The sequence below is a fragment of the Dipodomys ordii genome, unplaced genomic scaffold, assembly GCF_000151885.1.
Source record: "Dipodomys ordii isolate 6190 unplaced genomic scaffold, Dord_2.0 Scaffold73, whole genome shotgun sequence".
In the NCBI taxonomy this organism is placed as follows: domain Eukaryota; kingdom Metazoa; phylum Chordata; class Mammalia; order Rodentia; family Heteromyidae; genus Dipodomys; species Dipodomys ordii.
The window spans coordinates 8,081,279-8,108,603 of record NW_012267289.1 but is presented as its reverse complement, the minus strand read 5'-3'; the positions used below and the strand labels follow the sequence as shown (position 1 = coordinate 8,108,603).

The window sequence follows — 27,325 nt, the reverse complement described above, 5'->3', positions numbered from 1 at the left end:
CTGAATAGCTACTGATATTCAGAGTTTTCTTCTTTTCGCAGCCTCTAGCTGCAAAACTTTCAGACAAAGAGTTCTCTGGAGAAAAAATGCACAGATGGCTATCGAGTTAGGGCCTGCACTGGGGAAGTCATGTAGATGGCAAAGAATGGAGAAGCTAGGAGCCAATAATACAGAGGAAAGAATTTCTTCTTACTGCCATACATTTTGCATGACTTTGTAGGGCCTAGAATGTGCACATTTCATCTAGGTTTTCCAGTTTCCTTCATAGTTAGCTCTTAGTTTAAGCAAGCACACACAAATACAACCACATACACTTCACTTATACAAATTGAATCATTTGCAATGCAAACATGTATGACATATATTCTCTTCAGTTAAAGAAAAGCATCTTTTTCCTCCTGAAGATCTTTTACATAAAAGATCTTGTTATGTAAATTTGTACTTATTACAATGATATGTTGTTAAAAGCAATTGAAGTGAACTTGTATATACTGTAGAGGAATTAAAAAGTCACCACTGGAAAAACCATAGCCAACAGGGGTTGTATGGGGATACGTGATTTGTTTTTGAAATAGAAAACTATAGATTTGTAACAAAGTTACTGAATTTTTCTCAGGTTGCCTGAAAACATGAAGAAATGAAGCGGTTTAATTTTATTTTTCTGAGCTGCTGTTTGATTTTATTTAAAATGTATATCCTTTCCTATTGTTGATTTCCCTTGGCATATTAAATTTATGCCAATTTTCCTTAAGTTATTCTATATATTTTTAGATTCTGCTATCTGTTATAAATACTTGTGTTACTTTTTTGTTGCAGTTTTCTGTATGGATCAAAACTTGATAATACATTCAACAGATCCTCAACTCTGCAGCTACAAATTTATTTATCATTCCTGGCCCATTCCTGACATCTAAACTATCCATTTTGAAGAAAAAGACAGAATAAAAATGCATGCAATATGTACCCTGACTTCATATCAGAAAGGATTTCACATACAACATGGAGAGAAAAATATTAATAATCATTTTAATAGCCTGTGAAAGCATCTTAGCATTGATTGAGATCTATGTACATCTTTTGCTATAGTTGGACATGTTATTTATTTATAAAACTAGGGATTGCCTTCAATGATAACAAGTCAGTCTAAAATTATGTAGAGGGCTGGGACGGTGGCTCAGTGGTAGAGTGCTTGCCTTGCATGCTTGAGACCCTGGGTTTGATTCCTCAGCACCACATAAGCAGAAAAAGCCAGAAGTGGTGCTGTGGTTCAAGTGGTAGAGCGCTAGCCTTAAGCTGAAGAGCTGAAGGACAGCGTCCAGGCCCAGCATTCAGGCCCCATGACCGGCAAATAAATAACTAAATAAAATAAAAATAAAATAATGTAGGATTTTATATATATTATATAGGTGTGTAGTGTGGCTATAATTTAAAATCAAGTATTGAAATACACTCAATTTATAACCTAAGCCTCATTAAGGTTTTTTTCAAATGATAAAGAGATCAATAATGTCAAACATAAATTATATATGCACTAATTATATATATATATGTATATATATATATATTTTTTTTTTTTTTTTGCTGGTCCTGGTGCTTGAACTCACGGCCTGGGTGCTGTCCCTGAGCTTCTTTTGCTTAAAGCTAATGCCCTACCACTTGAGCCATAGCATCATTTCTGTTTTTTCTGAGTAGTTTATTGGAGATAAGAGTTTCATGGACTTTCCTGTCCGCCTGGTTTAGAACCATGCAGGCTTCTCAAATCTCAGCCTCCTGAGTAGCTAAGATTACAAGTGTGAGCCACTAGTGCCTGGCTTACAGATCCTGTTTTTTTTTTTTTTTAATCTTTATGTATTCTTTGATTCAAGGTGAACAGAGAGGGAATCTCACTCCACTTTTATTATTTTCTTTTAAATGAAGATATAAAACAAAGAGATACTCAGGTAACAATGTGAAAGGGGGTGTTATATTTATAGCACTGCATTTAAATCACAGGGAATAGATTAAAAGGTCCTGCAGAACACTCTCCCAAAACAAAAGAGCTTGAAGGTCACCCACAAGGCAGACATCAGGGACATCTTCAACACTGATTTCCTTTTCCAGAAATTATTATTTCTTTTTTTTTTTTTTTTTTTGTCGGTTGTGGGCCTGAACTCTGGGCCTGGGCACTGTCCCTCAGCTCTTCAGCTCAAGGCTAGCCCTCTACCACTTGAGCCACAGCGCCACTTCCGGCTTTTTCTGCTTATGTGGTGCTGAAGAGTCGAACCCAGGGCCTCATGCATGCAAGGCAAGCATTCTACCACTGAGCCACCTTCCCAGCCCCAGAAATTATTATTTCTAAATCCTACATGTTTCCTGTTTCCTTGTTAGTTAACTTTCTGCTAATAACTCCTGGTGTGTTTCTTTCTTATAAGAGACTAGGAAATATAATTCCTTAACATGACCTTTCTAGAAATATACAATTTATTCCTGTTACATAAATACTAACTTCAGGCTTACTGCTTTCTTTCTTTCTTTATTTTTATTGTGAGAATACCATACAGAGGAGTTACAATTACATGGGCAAGATAACGAGTACATTTCTTATCAAGCATTGTTGCCTCCTCTTTGTTTCCCCTTCCCATCCCTTCCCATACTCCTCCCCTCCCCAGACCCGATCCTCCCCCCAACCCCCACAAAGTTGTTAAGTTCCTTTTTCGACATAACAACTTGTACATCTCATTGTTGCAATGGGCCCACCTGTATCCCTAGTTAAATGATTTGTTTTTTCCCTTCCCCTCCACAAATTATACCTACATCAAAAACAATGAAAGTATGGGACATACAAAGCAACATAGAAATCATCTTATAAATATGATAGAAACAATTGTATGAAAGAAAAAAAAAACAAAAAAAACCACGAATACTTATCTTGGGGTTCATTCCTCTAACATCAACTTATCTGACTTTTCTGCTTGACTCAGACATATACTAGTTATTGCAAATAAGGGAAACCATGGTTTACTGCTTTCTGAGTTATGACTTGTTGGTGTCCTAATATTGCAGTTAGTGTAGAAAACAAATACAAAAAATATCTTTGGAACAATGAGATGTACAGTCGTTATGTCAAAAATGAACTTTACAACTTTGGTGGGGGGGGTAGCGGGGAGGATTGGGTGGGGGGGGGGGAGGATGGGAAGGGATGGTAAGGGGAAACAGAGGAGGAGGCTACAATGCTTGATAAGAAATGTACTCATTATCTTGCCCATGTAATTGTATCCCCTCTGTACAGTATTTTCACAATAAAAAATACAAAAAAAACTCTTTGGTAGCACAGACAAAAAAACAGAGATAAGATTTATTCTAAGACAGAGTGACATACCCCATTAAATTTGATTAAGTAAAGGAATTGGAAACTTAATTAGCATCATTTAGGTTTAGTAATTTCTGGAATAACACTAAAAATGTCTCTTGAAACCTTCAAAATACTATATAACCAATAGAACCAATAGGTAGAAAGTAAACTAATTTTTGTTCAGTGGACATCAATCAACCTTTCAAACCTGTAGAGTCTTGGGTACTGGCCATGGGAAGAGGTGGTTCCGACTCATAGATTCATGTGAGAGTATTTCTTAAGATGATGATAAGAAGATGATACAGGCCTTAAAACTATAAAAAATTAAAAACTAATTATGATTTTTTTCAGTTATCTATATAAAATGTTATGAAGAGATCATTGAGAAATAAGCTCAAGTTTCATGGAAAATGTCCCAATTTTACTGAAAGGGAACTGACCAAGTGGTTAAGGGTTACTTATTGAAGATTATAAGCCAGAAATGTGAGTTAATTTCATTGTGAGAGAACAAGTTTAGATCTATACATTTTACATGAAGTAATTTTGTTAGAGCTGATTTATATGTAAGTCATGAAAACTGAAGTTTATTTTTCCCCAAAGCTGGAGGCAAATTTGGCTTAAAGCCTAGAAGAATTGAGTGCTAGAATGTTCTTTTTGATTCCTCACAGTAAAATTATTGCTGTTTGGGTTCATCTTCTTTCTGTCATTTCCACTGGCTATATGACAAGGTTTATTTTATTTTGTTTTGTGTCATACTAAATTGTCAACGTCTAGTGCGTTGGGGTCCCTGGGTAAGGGTCATGAAATCACCAGGGACCCCAATGCACTAGACGTTGACACTAAATAATTCATGTCAATGGTATATTTCACTTTGTTACATTTGTCTTTAATATTCAGGATTAAGCCATTAAATTATCAATTGTCTGATCCTTCTTCAATGTGTATCACTGAGATGTTACCTATACATATGAAAATTACATTTTTTAATTTTGTATTTAGTTCTTTCAACTCAGCTTATAGAAATGTTTTTACCGTAACCCTTTTTAAAAACAATAAGACAGGCTCTGGTGGCTCATGCCTGTAATCCTAGCTACTCAGGAGGCTGAGATCTGAGGACTGCTGTTCAAAGTCAGCCCAGGCAGAACAGTCCCTCTAATCAACCACTCAAAAACTGGAAGTGGCTATGTGGCTGAAGGTAAAGCACTATCCTTGAGCACGAGTTCAAGCCCTATGACAAACTAAACTAACAAAGAGAAAACAATAACAGCAAAACATACCTGTGCATGTGATATCATTTTTACTTTTAGCTCAAAGAAAAAGTAGAATAACAGACATTAGAATTAAAATTGCTAATCTTTTACATTTATTAATTTTGCTTACTGTATTCATCAGTGCTCTTATTGGCCATAAACTCTCCAACTGTTTGTAAATTATCCAATAATTAAACTGAATGATATCAAAGCATATTTAGCATTTGTTTTAATTTTTAAAATACAGTTGAAAGGTAATTAAAAGACAAAAAAGTTGAAATAATCTTGGCAATGTTTGGCATAATTATGCTAATAAATACAAGATATGTACAGCTTGGGATTTTATTTTTATTGGATTTCCCAGATATTTCCAATGTTTCTAACTGCATTGCGGACTGGCCAGCCACCACTTTGAATATACTGATGTCATTACCACAATTTGTGACCTTAGTATTATGACATAAATATAAGCATTATGATAGAAACTATAAGAATCAATATTCTTATTCAATTGGTTTACACATAAAAGGTTTATATATTTCATATCTATACAATGGAGGAGGACTGCCATTTTTTTAACTAAATGACAAAATAATTTTTTATTACAATCATTCCATAGAAAATCCAAAGTTATCACTAAACTTTGAAACTTTTCTTTGGGGGTGGGAGGGGGCGGTCATAGGGCCTGACCTCTGGGCCTGGGCGCTGTCCATCAGCTCTTCAGCTCAAGGCTAGTGCTCTACCACTTAAGCCACAGGGCCACTTCTGGCTTTTTTTTTTTTTCTGCTTATGTGGTGCTGAGGAATCCAACCCAGTGCCTCATGCATGCAAGGCAAGCGCTCTACCATCAAGCCACCTTCCCAGGCCCACCTTTTTTGTTGTTGTTGTTGTTGGTCATGGGGTTTGAACTCAGGGCTTGGGTGTGGTTCCCTAAGCTCTTTGCTCACAGCTTAGCACTACCACTTGGAGCCATAGGACCACTTCTAGTTTTCTGGTGATTATTTGGAGATAAGAGTCTTCTGAGCTGGCTTTGGAGCACTATCCTCAGATCTCAGCCTCTTGAGTAGCTAGGATTACAGGTATGAGTCACAAACACCTAGCTTCAAAATTTTATTTTAGATACATGTTTTTTTTTTATTATCTTTAAGTAATTGTACATAGGAGCTGCCTTTAACAAAGTAGTTTATAAATACAATGCATCTTGACCAATGCCATTCCCTCCAACATTCTCACTTACCCTGTCTAAACCACCACTTCTTTCACTTTTCTCAGTTTCCACAACTTTGAAAATTATTTTGTATTTATTTTTATTTTTTAAAAAATTATTTTATTGTAAAGATGCTGTACAGAGGGGTTACAGCTACAGGAATAAGGTAATGAGTCCATTTCATGTTGAGCATTGTTACCCCTCCTTTGCTGTTCTCCCACTATTTCTCCCTCCCCCACCTTCTGCATCCCTCCCCCAAAGTTGTAAAATTGTTGTTTTTTAATGTTCCCTATTCAATTTTTTTGTTGTTTCATGGCTTGTATCAAATTGCTATTTTTAGAGAGGACTGTACATCAATTTTCTTTCTCAAAAATGTCTTTTAAATTTGCTTTCTCACTTTTCTTGAAGTCATTTTTCCTTAGTGTATGGAACTTTAATTAAATCTCTGCATACTCACCCAAATACCACTTTACTCTTTCTGTCAAGAACATTTAGTTTAAGTTCTCATTTATGTCCAATTCCAGTACAAAGTGGCTTAAACCCATCCTTGTTTTACTCTTGAGTTACAAATTCAGGATCTGAAACCCTAGTTCATATGTAAATGATTCTCCATAAGAAGCAGCTCTACACTAAATTGGAAACTTAGGTCCAGATCCTCTTTCTATTTTCTTTCCACCATTTTTACGGCACTCACTCTTAGAATTGTGGCTTCTGCATTACAGAAATCACTTGCATTTCTTCTCAACAACATAATTTAGAAACAAAAACATGATAGACTCTATCAAGAACTAGTTCTATTGTTCTACATGATGATAGAAAGGTTCATCTGAAATACCTACCAGCAGGAATCCTGGGGGGCAAAGATCCTCCTCCTGGCACTGGATTTGGGGCCTGGATACTATTTAGAAAACCTGTCCTCAGGAAGCTGGGGCAAAATGCTTCCACCCCAATGGCTGGAAAGGATCCTATGAAAAGACAAAAAAAATTGATATTGCTCAGTATTCTTTACAGGAAAGTTACTGATCATTTATATGAATAAAACCTAAACTCAACAAAGAGGAAGCTGTGGAATTAAAGATCTGGTATGCAATTTTTCTCATAAATGTGTAAAAATCAGTGTATTTGATGTAGCAAAGAATGTTACTTTTCATTAGTGATAATCAGTGTGCACAGTTTTTAACTTGCCACAATTCCCTATTACAAATAAGACATGAGAGTATGCAAAGTTAGAGCCGTTTTTTTTTTTTTTTTTGGTCGGTGTGGGGCCTAAACTCTGGGCCTGGGCACTGTCCCTCTTGAACTCTAGACTAGCGCTCTACCACTTAAGCCACAGCACTACTTCTGGGCTTTTCCTTGTTACTGCATATATTTGTCATTGAGCTCAGTGGCAATATCACAATGTCTTGCAATGCAAAGTGTTTTCTGTATTGTAATATCTCATTGTGGTCTGGGAAAACAAGGTAAATGAAGGCATTTCTATGACTACTAGGTAGAGGTGATCATATTATATATACACATATGTATTATAAAATATAAAAATGAGCATTATTATTCCACAATACTGTGAAATTTGGGAAATTATGTAATCACTTAATCACAATTTAAAAAAATAACCTCGGGGAAGGTAGGGAGGGAAGGGATAGCAGGGGGAAAACAATGGAGGGGGTAACAATGCTCAATAGGAAGTGTACTCATTACCTTGCTCATGTAACTGTAACCCTCTGTATAGTATCTTTACAATAAAAAATTTAAAAAATGTACACATACATATACATAGTCTGTATATACTAATGTACATACATTGTATGTAATGTACATATAATATGTGCATACATGTTTATATGTATCTACAAATATACATATACATATGTATATATACAATGTATATACATATATTATGTATTATAAATAGTATATATTATATATGCTATATAGTTATAGTTATATATTCTATAGTATATATTTTATATCCTATATACTATATATCCTAGTATATATACTGCATAGTATATATACTTACTTAAACTAACAAAAGAAATATGAGTGTTATAATGGTTAAGATAATGATAAAAAATGAATATTTTATTATATACTGTGAAAAATGGATATAATTTTAGCTGATTATAGATGTACTAAAGCCTAGTAATAGCAAACTAATATTGAAGAATATTAGATTATAAAAAGAAGGAATAAATTAGTCATGTAGAGCCAAGAGGAAAAGGATATGTGAAATTATCTTAATGGAAATTTGAAGAAAAACAAAACATACAGAGCAGTGAGTCTAAAGACTGTGCATACGGTACACATTTTGAGATTTTTATCTGGTTTTGCTATTTTTGCCAAACTACTAACTTAGAAAAAGTGCCCATTATTTTTAACTCCTTGAAAGGACTGAAATAAAAAGATTATTTTTGTTGCTATGATTACAGTGATTACTATTTTTGTTGTTGCAACAGCTTGTCATATTTACTACCAGCTTTCACTTCCTAAACTTGCTGCATCATTCTTAACGGATTCATTATGTTCCTGTACTGTGGTTTGAAAGGTCTTTCATTTATTGCAGTTTCTTTTTCTAAAGGAGCTGTCATTTTTCTTATAGATAAAAAAAAAACAGAAAAAGTGCTATTCAGTTGAGATATCATACCATGTGATGCAATACCATCTGATTTTGCCTCCTTAAGGTCAGATATGTCAACAGGAGAAGATGAAGCACTACAGTTGTAAGTTTTCATGAATCAGTCAAGAAAAAAGTAAAATTCTCGTCTGTTAGAATTCCCTATCTCTGGATTGAAAATAAATTAAATTGTAGGATTTTTATATGAAGTGATTTCATTCAGTTCACCCAATTGTTCAAGTTGCTGAAATTCTTTGACTAGTTCATAATTTTAATAATTGTAAATGTATTAGTTACAAATTATTTATTTTGTAACTGAAGAATAAACACTGCCTAAAATGTATGGCAGGAGAAAGTTCAATTTCCATGAGTATTTGGGTTTTAGTATTGTTTACTAACTGAAATACTTGCATTTCCAGTTTATTAGGGGTCTTGAGTCTTTGAGTTATACAAAAGTTCTCAGCTTAAGAGTGGTCACTTCACATTTTGGTGATTACAAATTATGACTGGGAAAATATTACTAGCATTTTGTATGTGGAAAGATGAAGATGCTGCAATAATGTACTCTCTGGTTTTATCTCCAAATGCTAATAGTATCTACTGAGAGATTCTGTACAAGATTAAAGAGCCAAAGTGAATTTTTTTGGGAGAAAAAAGATCTAGCTTTCATCTAGGTTTAGAATGTAAAAATATGACAAGTGGATATCTCTTTATCCTTTTATCCATTCTTTGGTCAATCACTTTTTGAATTGTTCATTTATGCTGTAAATTTATTTAGATTTTGCATATCACACTCATTTCTTTCTCTCTGTCTCTGTCTCTCTCTTCTTTCTCTGTCTATCTCTGTATCTGTCTCTGTCTGTCTCTGTCTGTCTCTGTCTCTGTCTGTCTCTCTCTTTTTCTCTCTGTGCATGTACATACATCAGTGCAGCCAGGTATTCAGGCTTGAATTCAGTCAGGGCCTTGCAATCTTGCTTTTGCTCAGGGATGGAACTCTACCATTTGAGCCATGCTTGTATTTTTGTTGCTTAGCTGGAGATGATTATCTTGAATTTGTATTCTCTGGCTGGCTTTCAACCTGCATTTTCAAATCTCAGCCCCTTGAACAGCTAGAATTATAGGCCTGAGACACAGACAACTATCACATATATATTTCTAATACAAAAAAATAGAAAATGAAATTTTTTGATGTTACACTTAATTTTCAGTAAATGTCTCTAAATAAGCGAAGACAAAGATTCAATCATTTTATCTATCTGCTAAATTCTTATAAATGGAAAAAACTTCTACAATTAAATTTGTGATTTCCTCTTTACCTGAATTGCTATCTTTAATCCTAATTCTTCAATACCAAATTGAAGATAATATAACATTATGGTTTGGGGTTTTTACTTATATCCTTGAGGTCATTGCAATATAAATTTTATAGATTTCTCACTCAGTTACTGTGAGACAGGTCATAATAAAAGTATGTAAGCAAGAGGGTCATGCCATGGTTAGGCATTGTATAATTAATTTTGAAGTGCCTTTAAAAATAAATTTTGACCTTTTTTCCATGAGTTATTTTTTTAAACTTTTAAGTCTTTGTAGCATGTATGCAATGCAATTATGGTTGCTGTAACTTAGTTGTTTTGTTTATTTTTTGAAGTTTATAGCATGAACAAGGAGAATTAAAATAGTCAGAAATCAATTAAGATCCTTATTGAGAAAAGTATTTCAATTTTCATTTAAAATAAAAGTTCTTTGACTTTTTAAAGGCAATTATAATTATTAAGTAGCATTACAAAGAGGTTTCAATTGTGTAAGTCAGGTTTTGAGTACAATGCATCTTGATCAGTACCATCCCTTCCATTTCTCCCCATTTTCCCTTCCCCTCAATTTCCTCACTTATAAAAGGATAAACTTCCCACAATTCCCTTCAGGTTATACATATATTACATAATTATTCTTTTATTTGTTGCTTTGAATAAAGCTTATATATTTCCCCTGGTGAGGGGTATATCTACTTTTTATATCTCTATTTTTATTCAGTGAGACTCATATTCAGTGGAATATATATTCAATGGGCTATGGGAAATAAATTAGCAAATAAGAACCTGGAATAAATTTGCTGTCTGTTAATATTTGAAGTAGGCTCAATATTAAAAATGCCTAGGTCTGAAGCAAGCCTTTAAGTTCTGACTCTACCATTTACTAACTGATTAGTCTTGAGTATCATAGAGCTAATGATATTATAGAGCTAGTAATAATGAACACACTGGCTTATTATGAGTCACCTGGGAAGTGTCTATTATCAGTCAGCAGTACATATTTGATAAGTGGAAGGTGAATATTTTCTGTCTTTCTCCTCTTTCTTAATTTCATGAACTGGACCTACATTTCATTTCTCCATGCTCTCTTTTGTTGTCACTATCTGAAAGGTCCTTCTGGTCTTGGCTGATATCATTTTATTCAAAATATATTCTGCATACCTGGCAAGAAATCAATCTCTGGATCTCTGTATAATCGTGAACACTATAATACAAAGAAATACTATTATATAGTGCAATAGTTATTATTTCTTTTTTTTCCTCCCAAACTCCCAAGCTCCTTTTGGAGCTTTCTGGGTGTAAGAAACAGAAATATCAGCTTGGTGACAAATGCATTCAGTTGAACTGCATTAATAAACTGCATTTAACTGAAGACAACTAATTCAAATGTTTTTTGTAGACACTGTAGAGACTGAATAACATATAGTCCATGGATTAGGTTAGCTTGTGGGCTTCAGCTTCTCCAGTAGGCTGTGAACATTTAAGAGCAGAGACTGGTCAATCATAATGATGTATTCTTTTCTACTTGACCATCTTCAGAACTTGAATATGTAATATTTATTAAGCTGAATGAAAATCACATATATATGATATAAATTGTATTATTTAAAGGTACTTTCATCTTGTACAAATAAAAACTAAATTTCTGCTAGATTTTTCAAAACACTATATGCCTTAATTTAAATAAATATCCTCAAAATGTGTAGAGTTTTGTGGAACTTAATGAGATTTATGATTTTTTAAATGCTTATGAAAATCCACTGGTTAGGAACCAGCAACAAGCACATTTTGAAATTTTAAAGTTCTTTTATGTAGCAAGCAACAAAAAGGTACACTGAATTTGAAAGCATATTCTTGCAATTGAGCCGCCGGGGAGCTGGCAGCCTTGAGCCTTGGTTGGCAGAGTTCTACTAAGCTGATTGATTTGATTTATTTATGTTTGGTGTGACAACCCTGTTTAAACTATCTGTTCTTTAAAAATGCTTTTACCCCTTAGGGGTCAAGAAGTCAGCTAAGGAGTTGTTAAGCAACATTTGTTCACATGTATGAAAACTACATCTATTTAAGTTTTATCATCAAGGTGTGCTACGCATGTAACATTTATGAACCATAGACATATTTGTCATATTATTTAAGGGAGGTTTGTACCTTAGGTTCACTGGATAAAGAGGTAGGTGGAAGCTGCTTTTGCCTCATTGCAACTTTCAAAAGAGTCTGCAGATCAAACTGGTAATTTATTACTTCAGTGATTCTTATTGAACAACTCCCATTGGAAGTGTCCACTCTTCCTGGTTTCACTTGCTGATGTCAGGTTTTTGTCAGAATTTGATGTAGACACCAATCAGAGTCCTTTTAGTTTAGGTTATATTATTGTGCATTTAAACAATCTCAAGATTTCCCTACTAACAACGAGGTGAGGTACAAGCCCAACACATAGACTTACTTCAAACTTGCTCACATTTTAGTTCAAGTGCACTAAAATACTCATTACTCTTTGAACCATTTGTTCACAGCCTTTGGCACAAAGAAAGAATACTTATTCTTAGTATGACTCATTCAAGACACACTGCTCAAATGCCTGAGGTCTTTAACTTTGCCATCTGAAACACCTTGCCCTGGATTAATGCTGCTGATTTCCACTGGGAAGAGCACAGAGCTCTGCTCTGGGAGGAGCAATTCATGACCTTCCACGTGCTACTTAACCACCATGAGCTTCAGTTCCCACCTTAGATATGTAGGAGCATTGTCCTATGAAGACAATCATTCAAAATAGTGTTTATAAAGTGCCTGGCACAAAACAGTCATATTGTTCAAGCCTCAGCACTCACATTTTGGCTTTCTCTCCATTTATTTTTCATAAAGTGTATTTACGACGTGCCTTATTATAAATTCTTTGAAGAAACTTCTCACTTTTCTATTTGAATGGAACCAGGCATTGAGAGGTCAGCTGAGAAAGTAACTTTTAAAATGGGACATAGAAGCATGCTCATATTTTACTTCTTTGTGAAAATGGTACTGATTGTTTGATAACAATTCTACAGGTGGATTCCTAGTTGAAGAAGTTCGAATATCATTAGGATATTCTAGGATCATAAAAATGTTCACCTGTGAAGCCATGCTCACCAGCTCTCATACATTGTTTTTCCTAAACAGAGGAGCAGACCCCGATTACACAACCATCCAGACAAATCTTTCCATACAAGTATCCCCCTGACTTGTTCTCTGCTTTGCATTTGTGTTCTCTCATTTATGGATTTAAGAGACCAGGGAGACATGCTCTTGAAGGCAGAGCAATGAGGACCCCTGGAATGAGAGAAAAAGTTAGGCATAGAACTAAAGATCCTATTCTCTGACTCACATTCTCTGTGGGACTACCTCTAGCTATGTGTGCAATTGCACATGAAGTATGGCTTTAGGAGAAAATAATAATGGTGTGTTGGTCTCTATTTTAAAATATGATCATAAATGTGAAGTGGATTTGAAAAGAGATATTATATGTCCAATGCACTTTAATACATTTTAGACATTTATGTTTATTATTTTCAAGCTGATGTACAAAGGTGTTAACCATTCAACAAAGCAGCTTAAGAACACAGTGCATCTTTGTCCTTGTCACCCCTTTCCACATTCTCACACATCCCTCCTCTCACTTAATATTTGATTTGGATTTTTTAACAAAGAAGTGTATGTATACAACACGTCTTGTTCTGTGTCAACCCTTCAACATTTTCACCTCACTTAACTACAAAACGGAGACATTTTTCAAGCCTCTATTGGGGAAATTCCTTTTTTCTTCAAAGGTTGTTACCATTGAGATCTGTATGAATATAACTTTAAGATCTCTTCTGGGGCAACACACTCATTCCTAACAATAAAGGAGAAAATGAAAAAAGACTAAAATAATTCTGATTTTTGTCATTCTTAAGCTACATTAACTAAACATGTTCAGACTGCCTGAAATAATATCTCTATTCACCATCTTGTAGCCCTGATCTGGGCCAGCATTCTCAACAATGTTTACCGTTAGCCTCTCCTTGAAAAGCCAGTAGACTGATTTCAAAATGAGGATTCATGTTCAGCATGTTCTATGTGGCTACTCTTAAAGGAGACTCAGGATTTCATAAAGAGAAAAGGGGAGGAAAAAGGAGCTAGCAGGTGTTGTACACTGTTGAATGTCCCTCACTATTAATGTGTTCCTCAGAACTAGTGCCAATATAGTTTCAGACGCTGTAGCATTAGATTCCTGGTTCCTGTTGCATTTTAAACATTGGATGGGATGTAAATCAGGACAGTTTGCTAAAATGTTCTTTCTGTCCAAAGTTATGAATGATTATAGCTTCTTGGATGTAGCCGCAGCATAAGGGAAACCGCAGCTTCTGACATGGTATTTGTGGAGAAGAAAACATTTGGAAGCAGTTTGCCTGTATTTTATTTCTGCATGGACTCATTGGGTACCCAACAACTTTCACAGCATTATTTAACAAATTATGGCCCCACAAAAAACTGTTTTATGCTCTGGATGTTAGTTTTCAAAAGAGGAACCCATAAATGTCTGTGGCTTTAATGTCTAAGAGAAGAGGAAGACTGAGTTAAAATTAAAAGAACATTTATACTTGCAAGTGAAAAATAAAGCCTTTCCACTTTCCAAGTATTACACCCAATTTTATTGCTATTTAAATAGGTTCATTTTTATGAACATATTATTGTACTAAAGTTATTAAAAAAAGGATGCTTATTTACTGACTTCTTTAAGGAGCCAAATAATTTTTACTATATCGTAGTGAATTTCTAACCAGTTTTTTTGAATATTTCAGAGATTAGAGAATTATTGCTGCTCCTGTTCTATTAAAACATTCAAATAATTAGCTCTTTAATTTATCCTTTATACCTACTGGCATGTGTGCTCCCAAATGGTGTGATCATTATTTGTCTAATGTTTGAGATTATAGGTAAATACTGTGTCATATGAATCAACCTATAGTGTCAATCGGTTGCGCCAGTGGAGAACGAGGGAGATGAAACTGCTCCCTGGAAAGAAGTTGTTCACCCATGTGAGGCAAATTTAGTGTTCTGGAGAAGGCAGTTTGCTAAATAGTACTCTAGTGCCCTAGAAGACTTAATTCACCTCAGATGAACGAGCAGTTGGATCAAACTCAATTATTGAGAGTTACCCAATCATACTCAAGGGTGTATGGATCTTGAATTGAATGCTCTTTAATTAGGTGCATATAACTCCAGGGTAACCTTGGTACTGGGCTGAAAAACTATAAATGAGTGCAACCTAATTAGAAACTCCACATAAACTTGCTTTTATTTTTTGTACATTTTTATTGTAAAAATGTTGTACAAAGGGGTTACAGTTACATGAGCAAGGTAATGAGTACATTTCCTAATGAGCATTGTTGCCTCCTCCTTTGTTTTCCCCCAGCTTCAGAGGACCGAGTGACAGTGACTAAGGAGATGTGGTATTTTCAGGAGGGAAAAGGCAAATGACAATATTATTCTCCATCACATCCAAGAACTCTGACTCTGGAAAGAGTCCCAAAGAATTTATGTGAGTGGAGGTATAGCTATAATATAGATGATTGTATTTTTACATTTTTAATTATCTTACGCTAGTTGTACAAAGGAGTTGTCATTTAACAAAGCAGTTTATGAATACAATATATCTTGATCACTGTAGAAAATAATCATCAGAAAAGACAAAAAGTTGGAGAAATGGCATAGGCTTGTCAAGAAACCAACTATGAAGACCAGAACCATTTTTGGGTTAATAGCATATGAAGAAAAATACTTTCATAGAGATAAAATTGAGCATTTGCACATTTATGCATGTGTCAAAATCCTTCACTATATCCTAATACAATGAATGAATGTATAAAATAGGTCTGTGAAAAATTAAGCCCTGTGTGAAATAAAATGTTATTTCCCTGAGTTTTTTATTTGTAATATGTATCAAATTAAATACAAACTTCAGATAAGCTCCATTATTTAAAAATATCAAGTTCAAAAGTAAATGAATGGGAAAAGCAGGAGTAGAATGCAATCCAGAATCATTGGATGTACTACAAAATTAAGAAAAGTAAGGGGAGGAGCAGGTGGATCAAGATGCATTTCAAGGAAGGAACAAGTAAAACTCTCCTTCTTTGCAGATGATATGATCCTGTATTTAAGGAACTCTATAGATTCTGCCCCTCCCCCCCAAGTTACTTGAGCTGATCCCAAACTTTGGCAAAGTTACAGGGTGTAAAATTAACTCACAAAAAGCAGTCGTTTTTCTGTATGCCAACAATGAGAAGATCAAGAGTGAAATCAGGAAGGCAACTCTATTTGTAATAGCTTTAAAAATGTAGATAGCTTTGGTCAGTATTGTCATTTTCACAATCATGCAGTATAGGCATAAGGATTATTCAAAAGCTGAAAAAAGAGTTGGAACATTGTAATAAAACAGCAAGCAAAGCATGGACTGTTTTACTGTCTTTTACCAGTTGTGCAGTATTATGCCTATTGTGGTACAATATGATTTACACAGATTTTATGAAGATGTGAACAGTAAGCTAAAAACAGCCTCAGGAAGAGAGCATGAGCTTTGGAATCAGACAGAGATTTATTTCATGAATTTGCCACTAGTTAGCTGGATGATACTGAGAAACTCAGTTAATTTTCTGAGTTAAATTTCCTTATTTGTAAAATTGGGAAAATAATAACTTCAGTTTTTTGTGCAAATTTATGGAAGCACATATAAAAATAGATAACATAGTATGTTACACACAGTAGATATAGAACAATGGACATGCAATAAGAAAAAATTACATCAGTAAAGTCACTCTGTCTCAATTCCGTTTCATAACAACACAAGAAAATCCTAAATAAAAACATGCCATACTTGTATACTTTCTTGGGGCTTAATATATATGGGAGAGAGAAGGCCAGAAATCAAATGGTTATTATTTACTGTCATTATTATCTATTATCTGGCTAAGATCTCATATTACTGAAAGTACTATAACTCAATAAATATGGTAAAATATCATCATAAAGCAAAGTCAGGAAAATGAGAAAAGGAATGACTTCTTAGATCAGTGTTTAAGCTGATGCAGTTATTAATCAGAACAATATAGATTTTTGGTCCAAGAAAACTTCTACTTTAGATAAATTGCCAAGATGCAAACAATATATGTAAGATGCTGACTGAGGGAAAACAGTGAAATTGGACCAAAGTAATCTTCCAGTACTATGAACAGAAAGTGGCACTTTAAGTCCAGGTAAGAACTGCTGGTGTACTGTAGATTGGAAAGATGCTTCTGAGTCTGGTGCTACTTTGCAAGCAAGTTTCATTGACCTTTCACATCTCACAGTGACCTTGATGTTTGTAAATGCTGTAGCACACCACACTTAGTCTTTTGTGAACTGACAATTCACTTCTCTGATCTCAATTAAATCCTGTCTCACAGTAAATTCATGTTGAGTCAGAGTAACATAAGAATCGTATTCTACTGTGTCTGTAATATGGCATGAAAGAGTTTCATTAGGAGTTTCAAGGCAGATTTGCTTTTGACCTTAGGTAACGAGATTTATGACTTATGTGTAATTTTGTCCTTTGAAGGTTACGATGTAATGAAATAATAAGAAAAAAATGACATTTGAGACGACAAAATAGTAGTCAGGTCACTGAGAAAATCATTTTTTCCCCAACAGAGTCAGAATTTAGCTTACAAGTCATCTTTAGGATCTATTAATTAGTACTCACATTTTAGAGAAATTGCCTGACATGCAATTGCTTCAGAAGAGGTGGTTTTGCTTTGAAACACTCTCTCTCTTTCTCTCTCCCTCTCTCTCTTTTAAGGAGTGTTTTACTCTTGAATCTTCCCTGTCACTCTTGTAATCTAATTTTCATCATCCTACCTCTAGCTCTTGTTCCTCTACCTTCTTCTGCTCTTTCTCCTTCTTTTGTTTCTCCCTCTGCTTCTGCTCCTTCCTGATTGGGCTTTATTGAGTTTCTAGGAGACCTTGGCAGTAATATTTTGCAAGAAGTCAGATTGCTGTGTTCAATGGCTACTCCCCGCAGTGACATATGGTATGTTTACATGTGATAACATAACCACACATACAATTCTACTGCTCCTAAAGGGAGCCCTGAATTTAGGCTTCTAGCTTCAAAAATCTCATTTTTAAATTAATTTATCCTGAGTTTTCTTTCACAGACTCTCACTCTTAACAGGATATGAAGATGACTTTTTGCTATTGGAGTCTAGATTCTAGTTTCTGACAGAAGCTTATTTCTGCCAAATCTAGCCTAAATTTAACCGCTAGCTCATTCAAACAATTCTGAACACCGCTCTCATCCAGCAAGAATGTTCCTGACCTTGGACTTGGCTCATATTTCTTCCCCTGTCTAAAGTGCCATCCTTTTGTCTTCTAGCTTGGTGTACTTCCAAGCATCTTTTAATTCCAAATACATGCCTCTGTTTATATATGTATACACACACATTTTTTTTCTGGCTATGACTTCAATTGACTCACATTTGTATTAGTATTATGAACTTGTTTTTATTCTACTTACTGTGAGCTTATTTAGTCAAACTGTAAAATCTCCAGTAGCAACAGGTGAGTTGAAAACAAAAGGAACTATATGAGCAATAACATTAAGAATAAAATTTATTAAAGTATCCTGATAATGCTAAAGTATTCTGAATGAGACCCCCTCCCTGCAGCCTGCATTTTTCTTCCAGTCTAACTAGAATTCAACAGTGTTTGAATAAACAGACCATAGTGTCTAATGTGACAGGACTTCTCTCTGATTTTATAACTCAGAACAGCTAGAGAGAAGCCATGGGAGCAAAAGCTGATTGTAGACATTATGTCCATTATGCACAATGAGTAAAAGAACTTTGCTTTTCAATAATTGTGTTTCTTTTTCATGTATATTAAAACTGAAGTATCATAAAGTACAGATATGCTGTTCTTGAAGCTCAGAGTTTTCAATAAAGACAGAATTTCCTCTAATTAAATGTCATATCTGTAATCTTTGTCATTATGAGTATGATTGAGTATGTTGGTGAATGTGTGTGGTGTGAGTGTGTGTGTGTGTATATGTGTGTGTGTGGTGTATGTGTGTGCTGGTACTGAAGTTTGAACTCAGAGCCTGAACATTGTCCCTTAGATTTTTTTGCTCAAGGCTACCACTTGAGGCACAGTTCCATCTCTGGACTTTCGATAGTTAATTGGATATAAGAAAGTCACAGAATTTCATGCATAGGCTGGCTTCAAATTATGATTTTCAAATCTCTGCTTCTGGTATAGCTAGGATTACAGGCATGAGCTGGCTCACTGTATTCTAATAAACTTAGGATGCAAACATTGTATTCTATTGAATCTTTATAGTATAATCACTAATGTGAATTATATTCAGTTAGTTTTCCCAGAAACTCAATGAAGGAAAAACTAATACATCTCAAGCTTTGCAGCATGGTTAACATAAAACTCATCTAAATCAAAGAGAAGGCAATCAATTCAAGCTGACTCTATATCTTATCCTTTCAAGGATTGCCAATGTCTTCAGAGTCAATACATTATTCGCTTTCAAGGAAAATACTTTATTTACTGAGATCATTCCATATTCACTCCTGATTTAAGTTTTAATTAGTATAGAAGCTATTTATTGAACACTGTACCATCTGCATCAGGGAGAGTCCCTATCTTTATGAGGTAATTGGGGAAGGAAGGCCAATGTATAAAACAAAATAAAAATTATCACAGATTTTTTTTTGGTGTTGCATTCATGCCAAGGACTGGCTCCTTTCATCCAAACTTTAGTAGGGCTCCTGAGTACTACTTCAGTCTTTGAGCTTCCCTCTGTCTCCTGTTGCTGTAAAAATCATGCTGTGTTGTTTTCAAAAGTCCCTTACTCTTGGTATGTGTTTACTCTCTCTATTTTATCACCTCAGCCTGCCTTCAACAACACCTATTAAGTTAAGCTTAGTGAAAATCCCTTAATTGTGGTGATTCCTCAGAAGTTTCCTCTCCACTGACCTCACTGCACCTTTGTTACAAATCTCTATTTGTCCTGTTAGAGTTGAATCCAGTTTCTCTATTTCAAGACTTGGGTTTCAGTGCTCTCTATAGTTTTCACCATGGGTCAGTTTGAGTAGTTTGCCTTGTCATCTTTTCAAACACCAAGGATGATCTTTTCCTTCAACAATAGATTTTTGAGTGCAGCAGACTTTAGAAAAAAGGGAGCTGTAACTATTAAAGGAGGAACAGAGAACTGTTGATTTTTTTCATAAGGTCTCATATCCCTTCATTTTATTTAGTATTCATTCACTTAATTTATTATCAGGCACTGAGAGAAAACAGTGAACAAGCAGAGATCTACTATGCTTCTTGTGGAATTTACCTCTAGCTGAAGAGACAGATGGTAAACAAATATGTAGTGTAACTATGAAATGTGAAGTCATATGAAAGATGATATGAATGAGAATAAATATCAAGGCATATTTTGTGCACTTCTAGGCAAATGATAACTTCAGGTGGAAATTGCTATAACAAACATGTGAAAAAGAAATAGAGAATATCTATAGTTTATAGATAGTTAAATGTATAGAATACTAAAAAACTTGTATTCAGACAACTGAATAAGAGAACTGTTGATTTGAATCTGAAAAGGGCAAGTGTTCACCAGTGGGAGAGAGAAGAGGAACATTACTGGCAGAAGAACCTGCTCTAAGGAGCATGGTGCTCTCTAAGTGCTCTAAGTAGTTTAACATAGTTGAAGAATGCACTGTAATTAGGCAAAAGTAATCCCTCAGAGGATATGTGTCAAATCCAAAAGGGCCTTGAATTCTCTAACAAAGAACTTAGACCTTTTCCATTAATCCATAAAACAACAACAACAACAACAGCAACAACAACAAAAACCTTGAATAATTTGGAAGCCATAAATAATTGTACTTGTTTTTACCATTTTTGAAGATTATTCCTAGGGTCAATTGGGAAAAAAGCAAAAATGGGGTCAGGGATACAAGTTATTTAATTTATAATTCAAGAAAGAAAATAAATTTTGTTACTCTATATATTATGATATTCAGACATTAAAACAATTTTCTGGCTTTTGAGAGACTTCCTCCAATGCCCAGCTAAGCCTCCATCAGAGAGAATGACATTGCCCATTTGTTAGGAAATGGAAAGAGTTGGAAAAAATTGTATTAAGTGAAGTAAGCCAGGCCCAAAGAAACATAGGTCCCATGGTTTCCCTTATTTGCAATAACTAGTATATGTCTGGGACAAGTAGAAAAGGTCAAAAGCTATGTACATATGACCAGATAAGATGAAGTTAAGCGAAATGAACTCCAAGATAGGGACACAAGTGGTTTTTTTCTTTATTGTTATTGTTTCTAACGTATTTATAATGTACCATGTGATTTTTTTTGTTGCTTTGTATGTTCTTCCGCCATGGTATAACCCCTGTTTTCACTGTATTTGATGCCAGTATAATTTGGGCAGGGGAAGGGAAAAAACAAAATGTTTAAGTAGGGACCCATTAAATAGGTGGACCCATTGCAACAATGAGATGTACAAGACACTATGTCGAAAAATGAACTTTACAATTTAGGCTGGGTGTGTGGGAGGAGTGTAGTTGTGGAGGTGAGAGGGAAGGGATGGTAGGAGAAAAACAAAGGAGGAGGCAACAATGCTTGATAAGAAATGTACTTATTACCTTGCTCATGTAACTGTAACCTCTCTGTACAGTATTTTCACAATAAAAAACTCATTAAAAAAGATAGAAAAGGGCTTAGCCTTAAGCAGATCTTTGATATGCAAAGGAATCCATCCAAAAGCACATCTCCTATTACTTCCAAGGAGGTAACATTCATTTGCCTGAGACTAGGTACCAGACAACTAAATATTATTCTTATAATCAACCAGTCAATCAATCAACCAGGGAGCAGGTTCATCAAATAATTCAACTTAGCCAATCTACCTACATGGTGCACCTTCCCTGGATTTTTTTTCCACATGGAAACACTGCTCAAACCTTTCTCTTGCTTCTATCTTCTGTGTCCTGACCACCCTTTCTGTCTTTTCCATGAGTCCCAGGATGCATTGCTGTGCTTCCTGTTTAAAGCCCCACCTGATTGTCTGTTTCACAAAAGAGGATAACCCCAGATGATGGAAATGGCTCTCAAAAGGATCCTAACTATATTTTGGTTTTAGAGAAAAACCAAGCAAGGACATAAATGAGGACCAAGGGCTTGCAGGCAGCCCTGGAATTAAAAATACAGCAGCTAAAAATAATCACACCCTACTAATACAAGTACAAACAAAATCAGCCTCTGCTTAACAATAGGCTGCCAAAACTGTTAAAATTACCTACACTGTCTGCAAACTTGAATTAATCTTCCTTCCTTCCTTCGTTCCTTCGTTCCTTTGTTCCTTCCTTCCTTCCTTCTCTCCTTCCCTCCCACCTCTCGCTTTCTTTCCTTCCTTTTCTCTTTCTCTTTTTTGCTTGGATGATTTGATAATGACTAATCAAAAGTGGACACTGTAAGTTTGAATCATTTATTTGTCATAAAGAGCCTGGATTGGCTGGGAAGGTGGCTCAGTAGTAGAGTGCTTGCCTTGCATGCATGAGGCCCTAGGTTTGATTCCTCAGCACCACATAAGCAGAAAAAGCCAGAAGCTGTGCTGTGGCTTAAATGGTAGAGTGCTAGCCTTGAGCTGAAGAGCTGTGAGCTGTGGGACAGTGCCCAGGCCCAGGGTTCAGGACCCATGACCAGTTTCTTTTTCTTTCTTTCTTTCTTTCTTTCTTTTTTTTTTTTAACAGAGCCTGGATGAGAAGTTTTGCTGGAACTCTTCCTTCATTAGTAACCCCTTTTTCCTATGTTATAGGAACCATTGCCTGACTTATTCTTGGTCAGAGCTGAATCTTCCATCTGGTTGGAACAGATGTTTTGTCAAAGCTTTGTCTGTACTCAAGTGGATCCATTCTTGTTTCTGACTCTTTCTGACCAAAGAAATAAGCCCTGAACACACTTATCATTATTATTATAAAGTATGACAAATCACATATATATTAATGCAAATGTATTGTACATTATATTCTATCATCGCATGTAACCAAACCCTTTGCACTTAAAAATTAAGCATTTTATAGACTGATTTATTCTTCTAGAGATTATGAAAACTACAAGTAGTATGTTACATTGTATGGTTTATTTGCTTGTTTTTGTTTTATTGCTGGTTACTGAACCAAAGCCTTTGGCATGCTAGGCAATTGTCTTACCACTGAGGTAAAATACAGTTTTGTGTAATTATCATATGATTTATATACAATCAATTGCATCCCTGAGATATAAACTTCTTCCTAAGTTTTGTTAATTATTTTGAGCTTTTCTCCCTACTAATCAATTCAATGGTTTTAAATAGCATTCATACTTCTACTAATTTGTTTTATTCAGACACTTAACCATAAGGACTTCATATCTTCTCTTTAGCGCCCACCTTCCGAATTGTCATCTAACTGTTTTCCAATGACTATAACATCATATTCATAACTATTGTTTCCTTTCAGATTTGCATATAGATTGACTTTAAACATTCTCCATATCAAGTAAACAGAAATTACAACATTTTTATATAAACATTATCTTTGCAAACCTACTATTAGGATTAAATCTTAGAGAAGGAAAGTACAATTCTATTACCAAAACTGTCCATTGTACAAGACTATCTCAGGCTTCAAGGTTAAACAAATGGTTAATTCTTTTTTTTTGGGGGGGGGTCTGGTTGTGGGATCTGAACTCTGGGCCTGGGCGCTGTCCCTCATCTCTTCAGCTCAAGGCTAACGCTCTACCACTTGAGCCACAGCGCCACTTCTGGATTTTTTTTTCTGCTTATGTGGTGCTGAGGAATCGAACCCAGGGCCTCAAGCATGCAAGGTGAGCACTCTACCACTGAGCCACCTTCCCAGCCCACAAATGCTTAATTCTTATACCACATTTGTTGGATAGTCCAATTTGCTTCATATTTGGACTAGTGTGCCCTTCTAGTAACTATATTTATATTTTCTGAAGTTTCTATGATAAATGTTTCTTCTTCTGCACTTCTGTCATTATTTTTCCATCAATACAGCTATATAAAGACTATGTATATGCAAATGGGACCATATTATACCCTCACTCAAAAATGAGAGTGAAGATGGACCCTGAGTCATGCTTCCTACCTGACTGCCTCATGCTTACGTCTCTGTATTTATCCCTCAATTCTACTATCTTTGTCAACAGTTCCAATGTGTCAGTAACCTTCCTTGTTCCGTGAGCAACTTCTTTCTTGTCATGATCTTTTTACCTAGAATTGGTTTTTTGTAGATCTCATGTGAATTTTTTACTTTTTTTATTGTAAAAATACTGTACAGAGGGGTTACAGTTACATGAATAAGGTAAAGAGTACCTTTCCTATCGAACATTGTTACCTCCTCCTTTGTTTTTCTCCTACCATCTCTTCCCTCCCCACCTCCCCAGCTTCTCCCACCTGTCCCCTCGTCCTCCCCCCAAGTTGTAAAGTTTGTTTTCAACATAGTGTCTTGTACATTTCATTGTTACAATGGGTCAACTTGTATCCTTATTTCAGCATTTTGTTATTTCCCTTCCCCTCCCCAAATTAGAAAAATGTATATACAAGATGTGCAGGGCACCAACATCAAATACAGTGAAAACAGGGGTTACACCATGGGGGAAGAACATACGAGAGAAACAAAATAAATCATATAGTATATTTTAAATATGTTAAAAAACAATATCAAGAAAGAAAAAAAACCACTTGTGTCCCTATCTTGGGATTCATTTCACTTAACACCATCTTATGTGGTCGTATGTTTCACATCACTTTTATAAAACATCATGGTCTCAGAGAAGTCTGTACTCACCCAAATTCATATAGTTTCCTTTCATCATTCCCTTCTATTTCTTGACATTCCTTGTGTTTTCCTTAATGACTATCAGCACTTCACATAATGTTAGGAAGTATTGCTTTTAAGCATGTCTGTCTGTTAGACTCTAGAGCTCTATGAGTATAAAGCATTTCCTAACTCCATATGGATAGTTTATTTCTAGTCTTTCCTGTTTCTCTAAATTGAGCTTGTCAATGAATGTGTTTGTTAAACAAGGAAGAGAAATATTATACATATGTCACCAAAGTCAAAGCTGTTCACCAGAGTATTCAGTAATGGTGAGAGATTCAACATCTGTTCTCTTTAGTAGAGTAGCTACTAGCCTCATCTAGTCACTGAGCACTTGAAATGTGGCTAGTGAGTATAAGGAACCAAATTGTATAATTAATTAATTACCCTGGCCTGGGGCTTGAACTCAAGGCTTGGTTGCAGTGCTTGAGGTTTTTGCTCAAGGCTAGCACTCTACCACTTGGGCCATAGCTCCACTTCTGGCTGTTTTTCAGTAATTAATTGGAAATAAACATCTCAGAGACTTTCCTGCTGGGCTGGGCTGGTTTCTAACTTTGATCCTCAGATCTCAGCCTCCTGACTAGCTAGGAGTACAAGTGTGAACTACCAGCACCTGACAACTTATTTAATTTTAATTAGTGTAATTTAAACATAAGTTAAGCACATGTTCTTGGTGGTTGTCTTTGTTGTTGTTGTGTTTTGTTTTTGTTTTTGTGTGTGTCCTGGGGCTTGAGCTCGGAGTACTATCCCTGAGCTTCTTTGGATCAAGGCTAGCAATCTATCATTCAAGCCACATGGCCACTTCTGGCTTTTTCTGAGTAATTAATCAGAGATAAGAGTCTTACAGACTTTCCTATCAGGCTGGTTTTGAACCACCATTTTCAGATCTGAGCCTACTGAGTAACTAGGATTGCAGGAGTGAGCCACTAGCACACAGCTCATGATTATCTTTAGAGGCTCTTTTTCAATATCTGTTGGACAAAAGGAATTTTGGATGAAACTGTAGAATGTTTTTCTGATTTAGACAAACACTTCTAAAAGCATTTTACATAGCTACCCTCCTGAAATATCTTCTTTTATGTTGATGGACTATGTGGTTTTGGAAATTTAAGTATTTTTTCCTTCTTTATTATTCTTTTCCTTATTTTAATAATGATTTTAGAAATGATGATATCTTATTTTTTTCATGTTGTAACACTTTTGGTTTGGATTCATACTCCAGATAGTTTAGAATTTAATTTTTCTTAAAGAAAGCCTCTTATATAGTTCGATACCTTTCTTTACAATAGCAAATAAACACAATTTTTCTTTATTTCCTGAATAGTTTTAGTGATCATTAGGGGCTGCTTTTTAAAATTTCTTGCTGTTTATATGTAATTTGTGTTTTACATCTGGTTGTCCATTTTCTCCATTTCAGGAATTGTCCTGAATGAAAGAAGTGACTAAAAGCAGTTGTTGACTGACAGGTCTAACTTTAGGATGTAGCAACAGGTGATGAACAGGCAAGTCTATCTCTTCCTAGTCCCATGAAAAAATCTAAGGATGTGTTACCTTGGGTTGCAGCAGAAGTATCAGTATTTTCTGGTATCTTGCTCTACTTGCTTAGAAAGCTTACTTTTCAGTTAGCCTGGGATTCAACTACCACTTACAAGAAATACACACTAAAGACCCATGAAGAACAGGGTGGAGAAAAGAGTTGGTGGAGATGTCTACTGTTAGTAAGCCTGATTTCTAAGAGCCAACTCAACTCTTCTTTGTCTGCTGATTCAGAACTTCTGCATTTTAAGAAGAGTGGATCCTGAGTGTTTTGTGGGGGTGGGGTGGGGGAGTTTTTGAGCTGAATTCTCTGTTTTTCTGGCTTATCTTTTTAATTCATCTCATTTCCAGTTGTACATATTCATCAAAATCTCTAGAGATCTTTCTTGTTATTTTGAATACTAATTCATGTTTATTCTCTTTTGTGCTTGTCACTGTCATTTGACTTAAATTATGAGAGCAAGGTGAAGTTAATTAAGGTCTTTAGCATGAGCTTATTCACTGGCTATATGTATTATGAATATTGGAAATACTGGTATTGTATTTATTTTGTCTTTTTTGGAAGAATCCATTTTGTTGGAATTATACTGTTTATTCAAACTCCAGATTTCATCTCTAGGCATTCTGAGACCTAACGTAGGTGGGTTTCAGGTAAGATGTGCTAAAAACAAGCAACCCAAAAAACAACAACAAAAAACATTAACTTGTAAAATTGGTGAGTGAAATCAGAGCGTGGGATTGGTTGGTTTGCATACAAAAGACATACAGGCATTTCATTATTTTGTCTAGATGATTTTAGGAGGGCAATCTTTCCTTGGTAAACAAATCTCAGATACGAAAATATCAGAAAATAATAAGACATGATTAACACAAGGGATATAACAACAGGTTAAAGATTATATTCCCTAGGTTTCCTTAGAGTAACTCTCAGATCAACCTTTAAAAAGTATTCTTGATATAGCTAGCTATTGGTATGCATTTTCCCTTCTGCTAGATGAAGGCTTGACTGGAAAGGTAGCACTATGACAACACCTTGAACTATAAGGTTAAAGTATCACATTGAGAAAAGAAGTAAATGTCGGGCTGGGAAGGTGGCTCTGTGGTAGAGTGCTTGCCTTGCA

The 27,325-nt window shown here is 35.2% G+C and overlaps 1 protein-coding gene across 1 annotated transcript in view; it reads right to left on the bottom strand.

Moving 5' to 3' along the window:
* The window catches only part of Epha6 (EPH receptor A6), a 737,672-nt gene that overhangs the window by 143,214 nt on the left and 567,133 nt on the right, over positions 1–27,325 (bottom strand). The window contains exon 11 of the mRNA XM_013024079.1: positions 6,628–6,753. Coding sequence (XP_012879533.1) covers positions 6,628–6,753 — 126 coding nt within the window. The remainder of the gene's footprint in view (positions 1–6,627; positions 6,754–27,325) is intronic.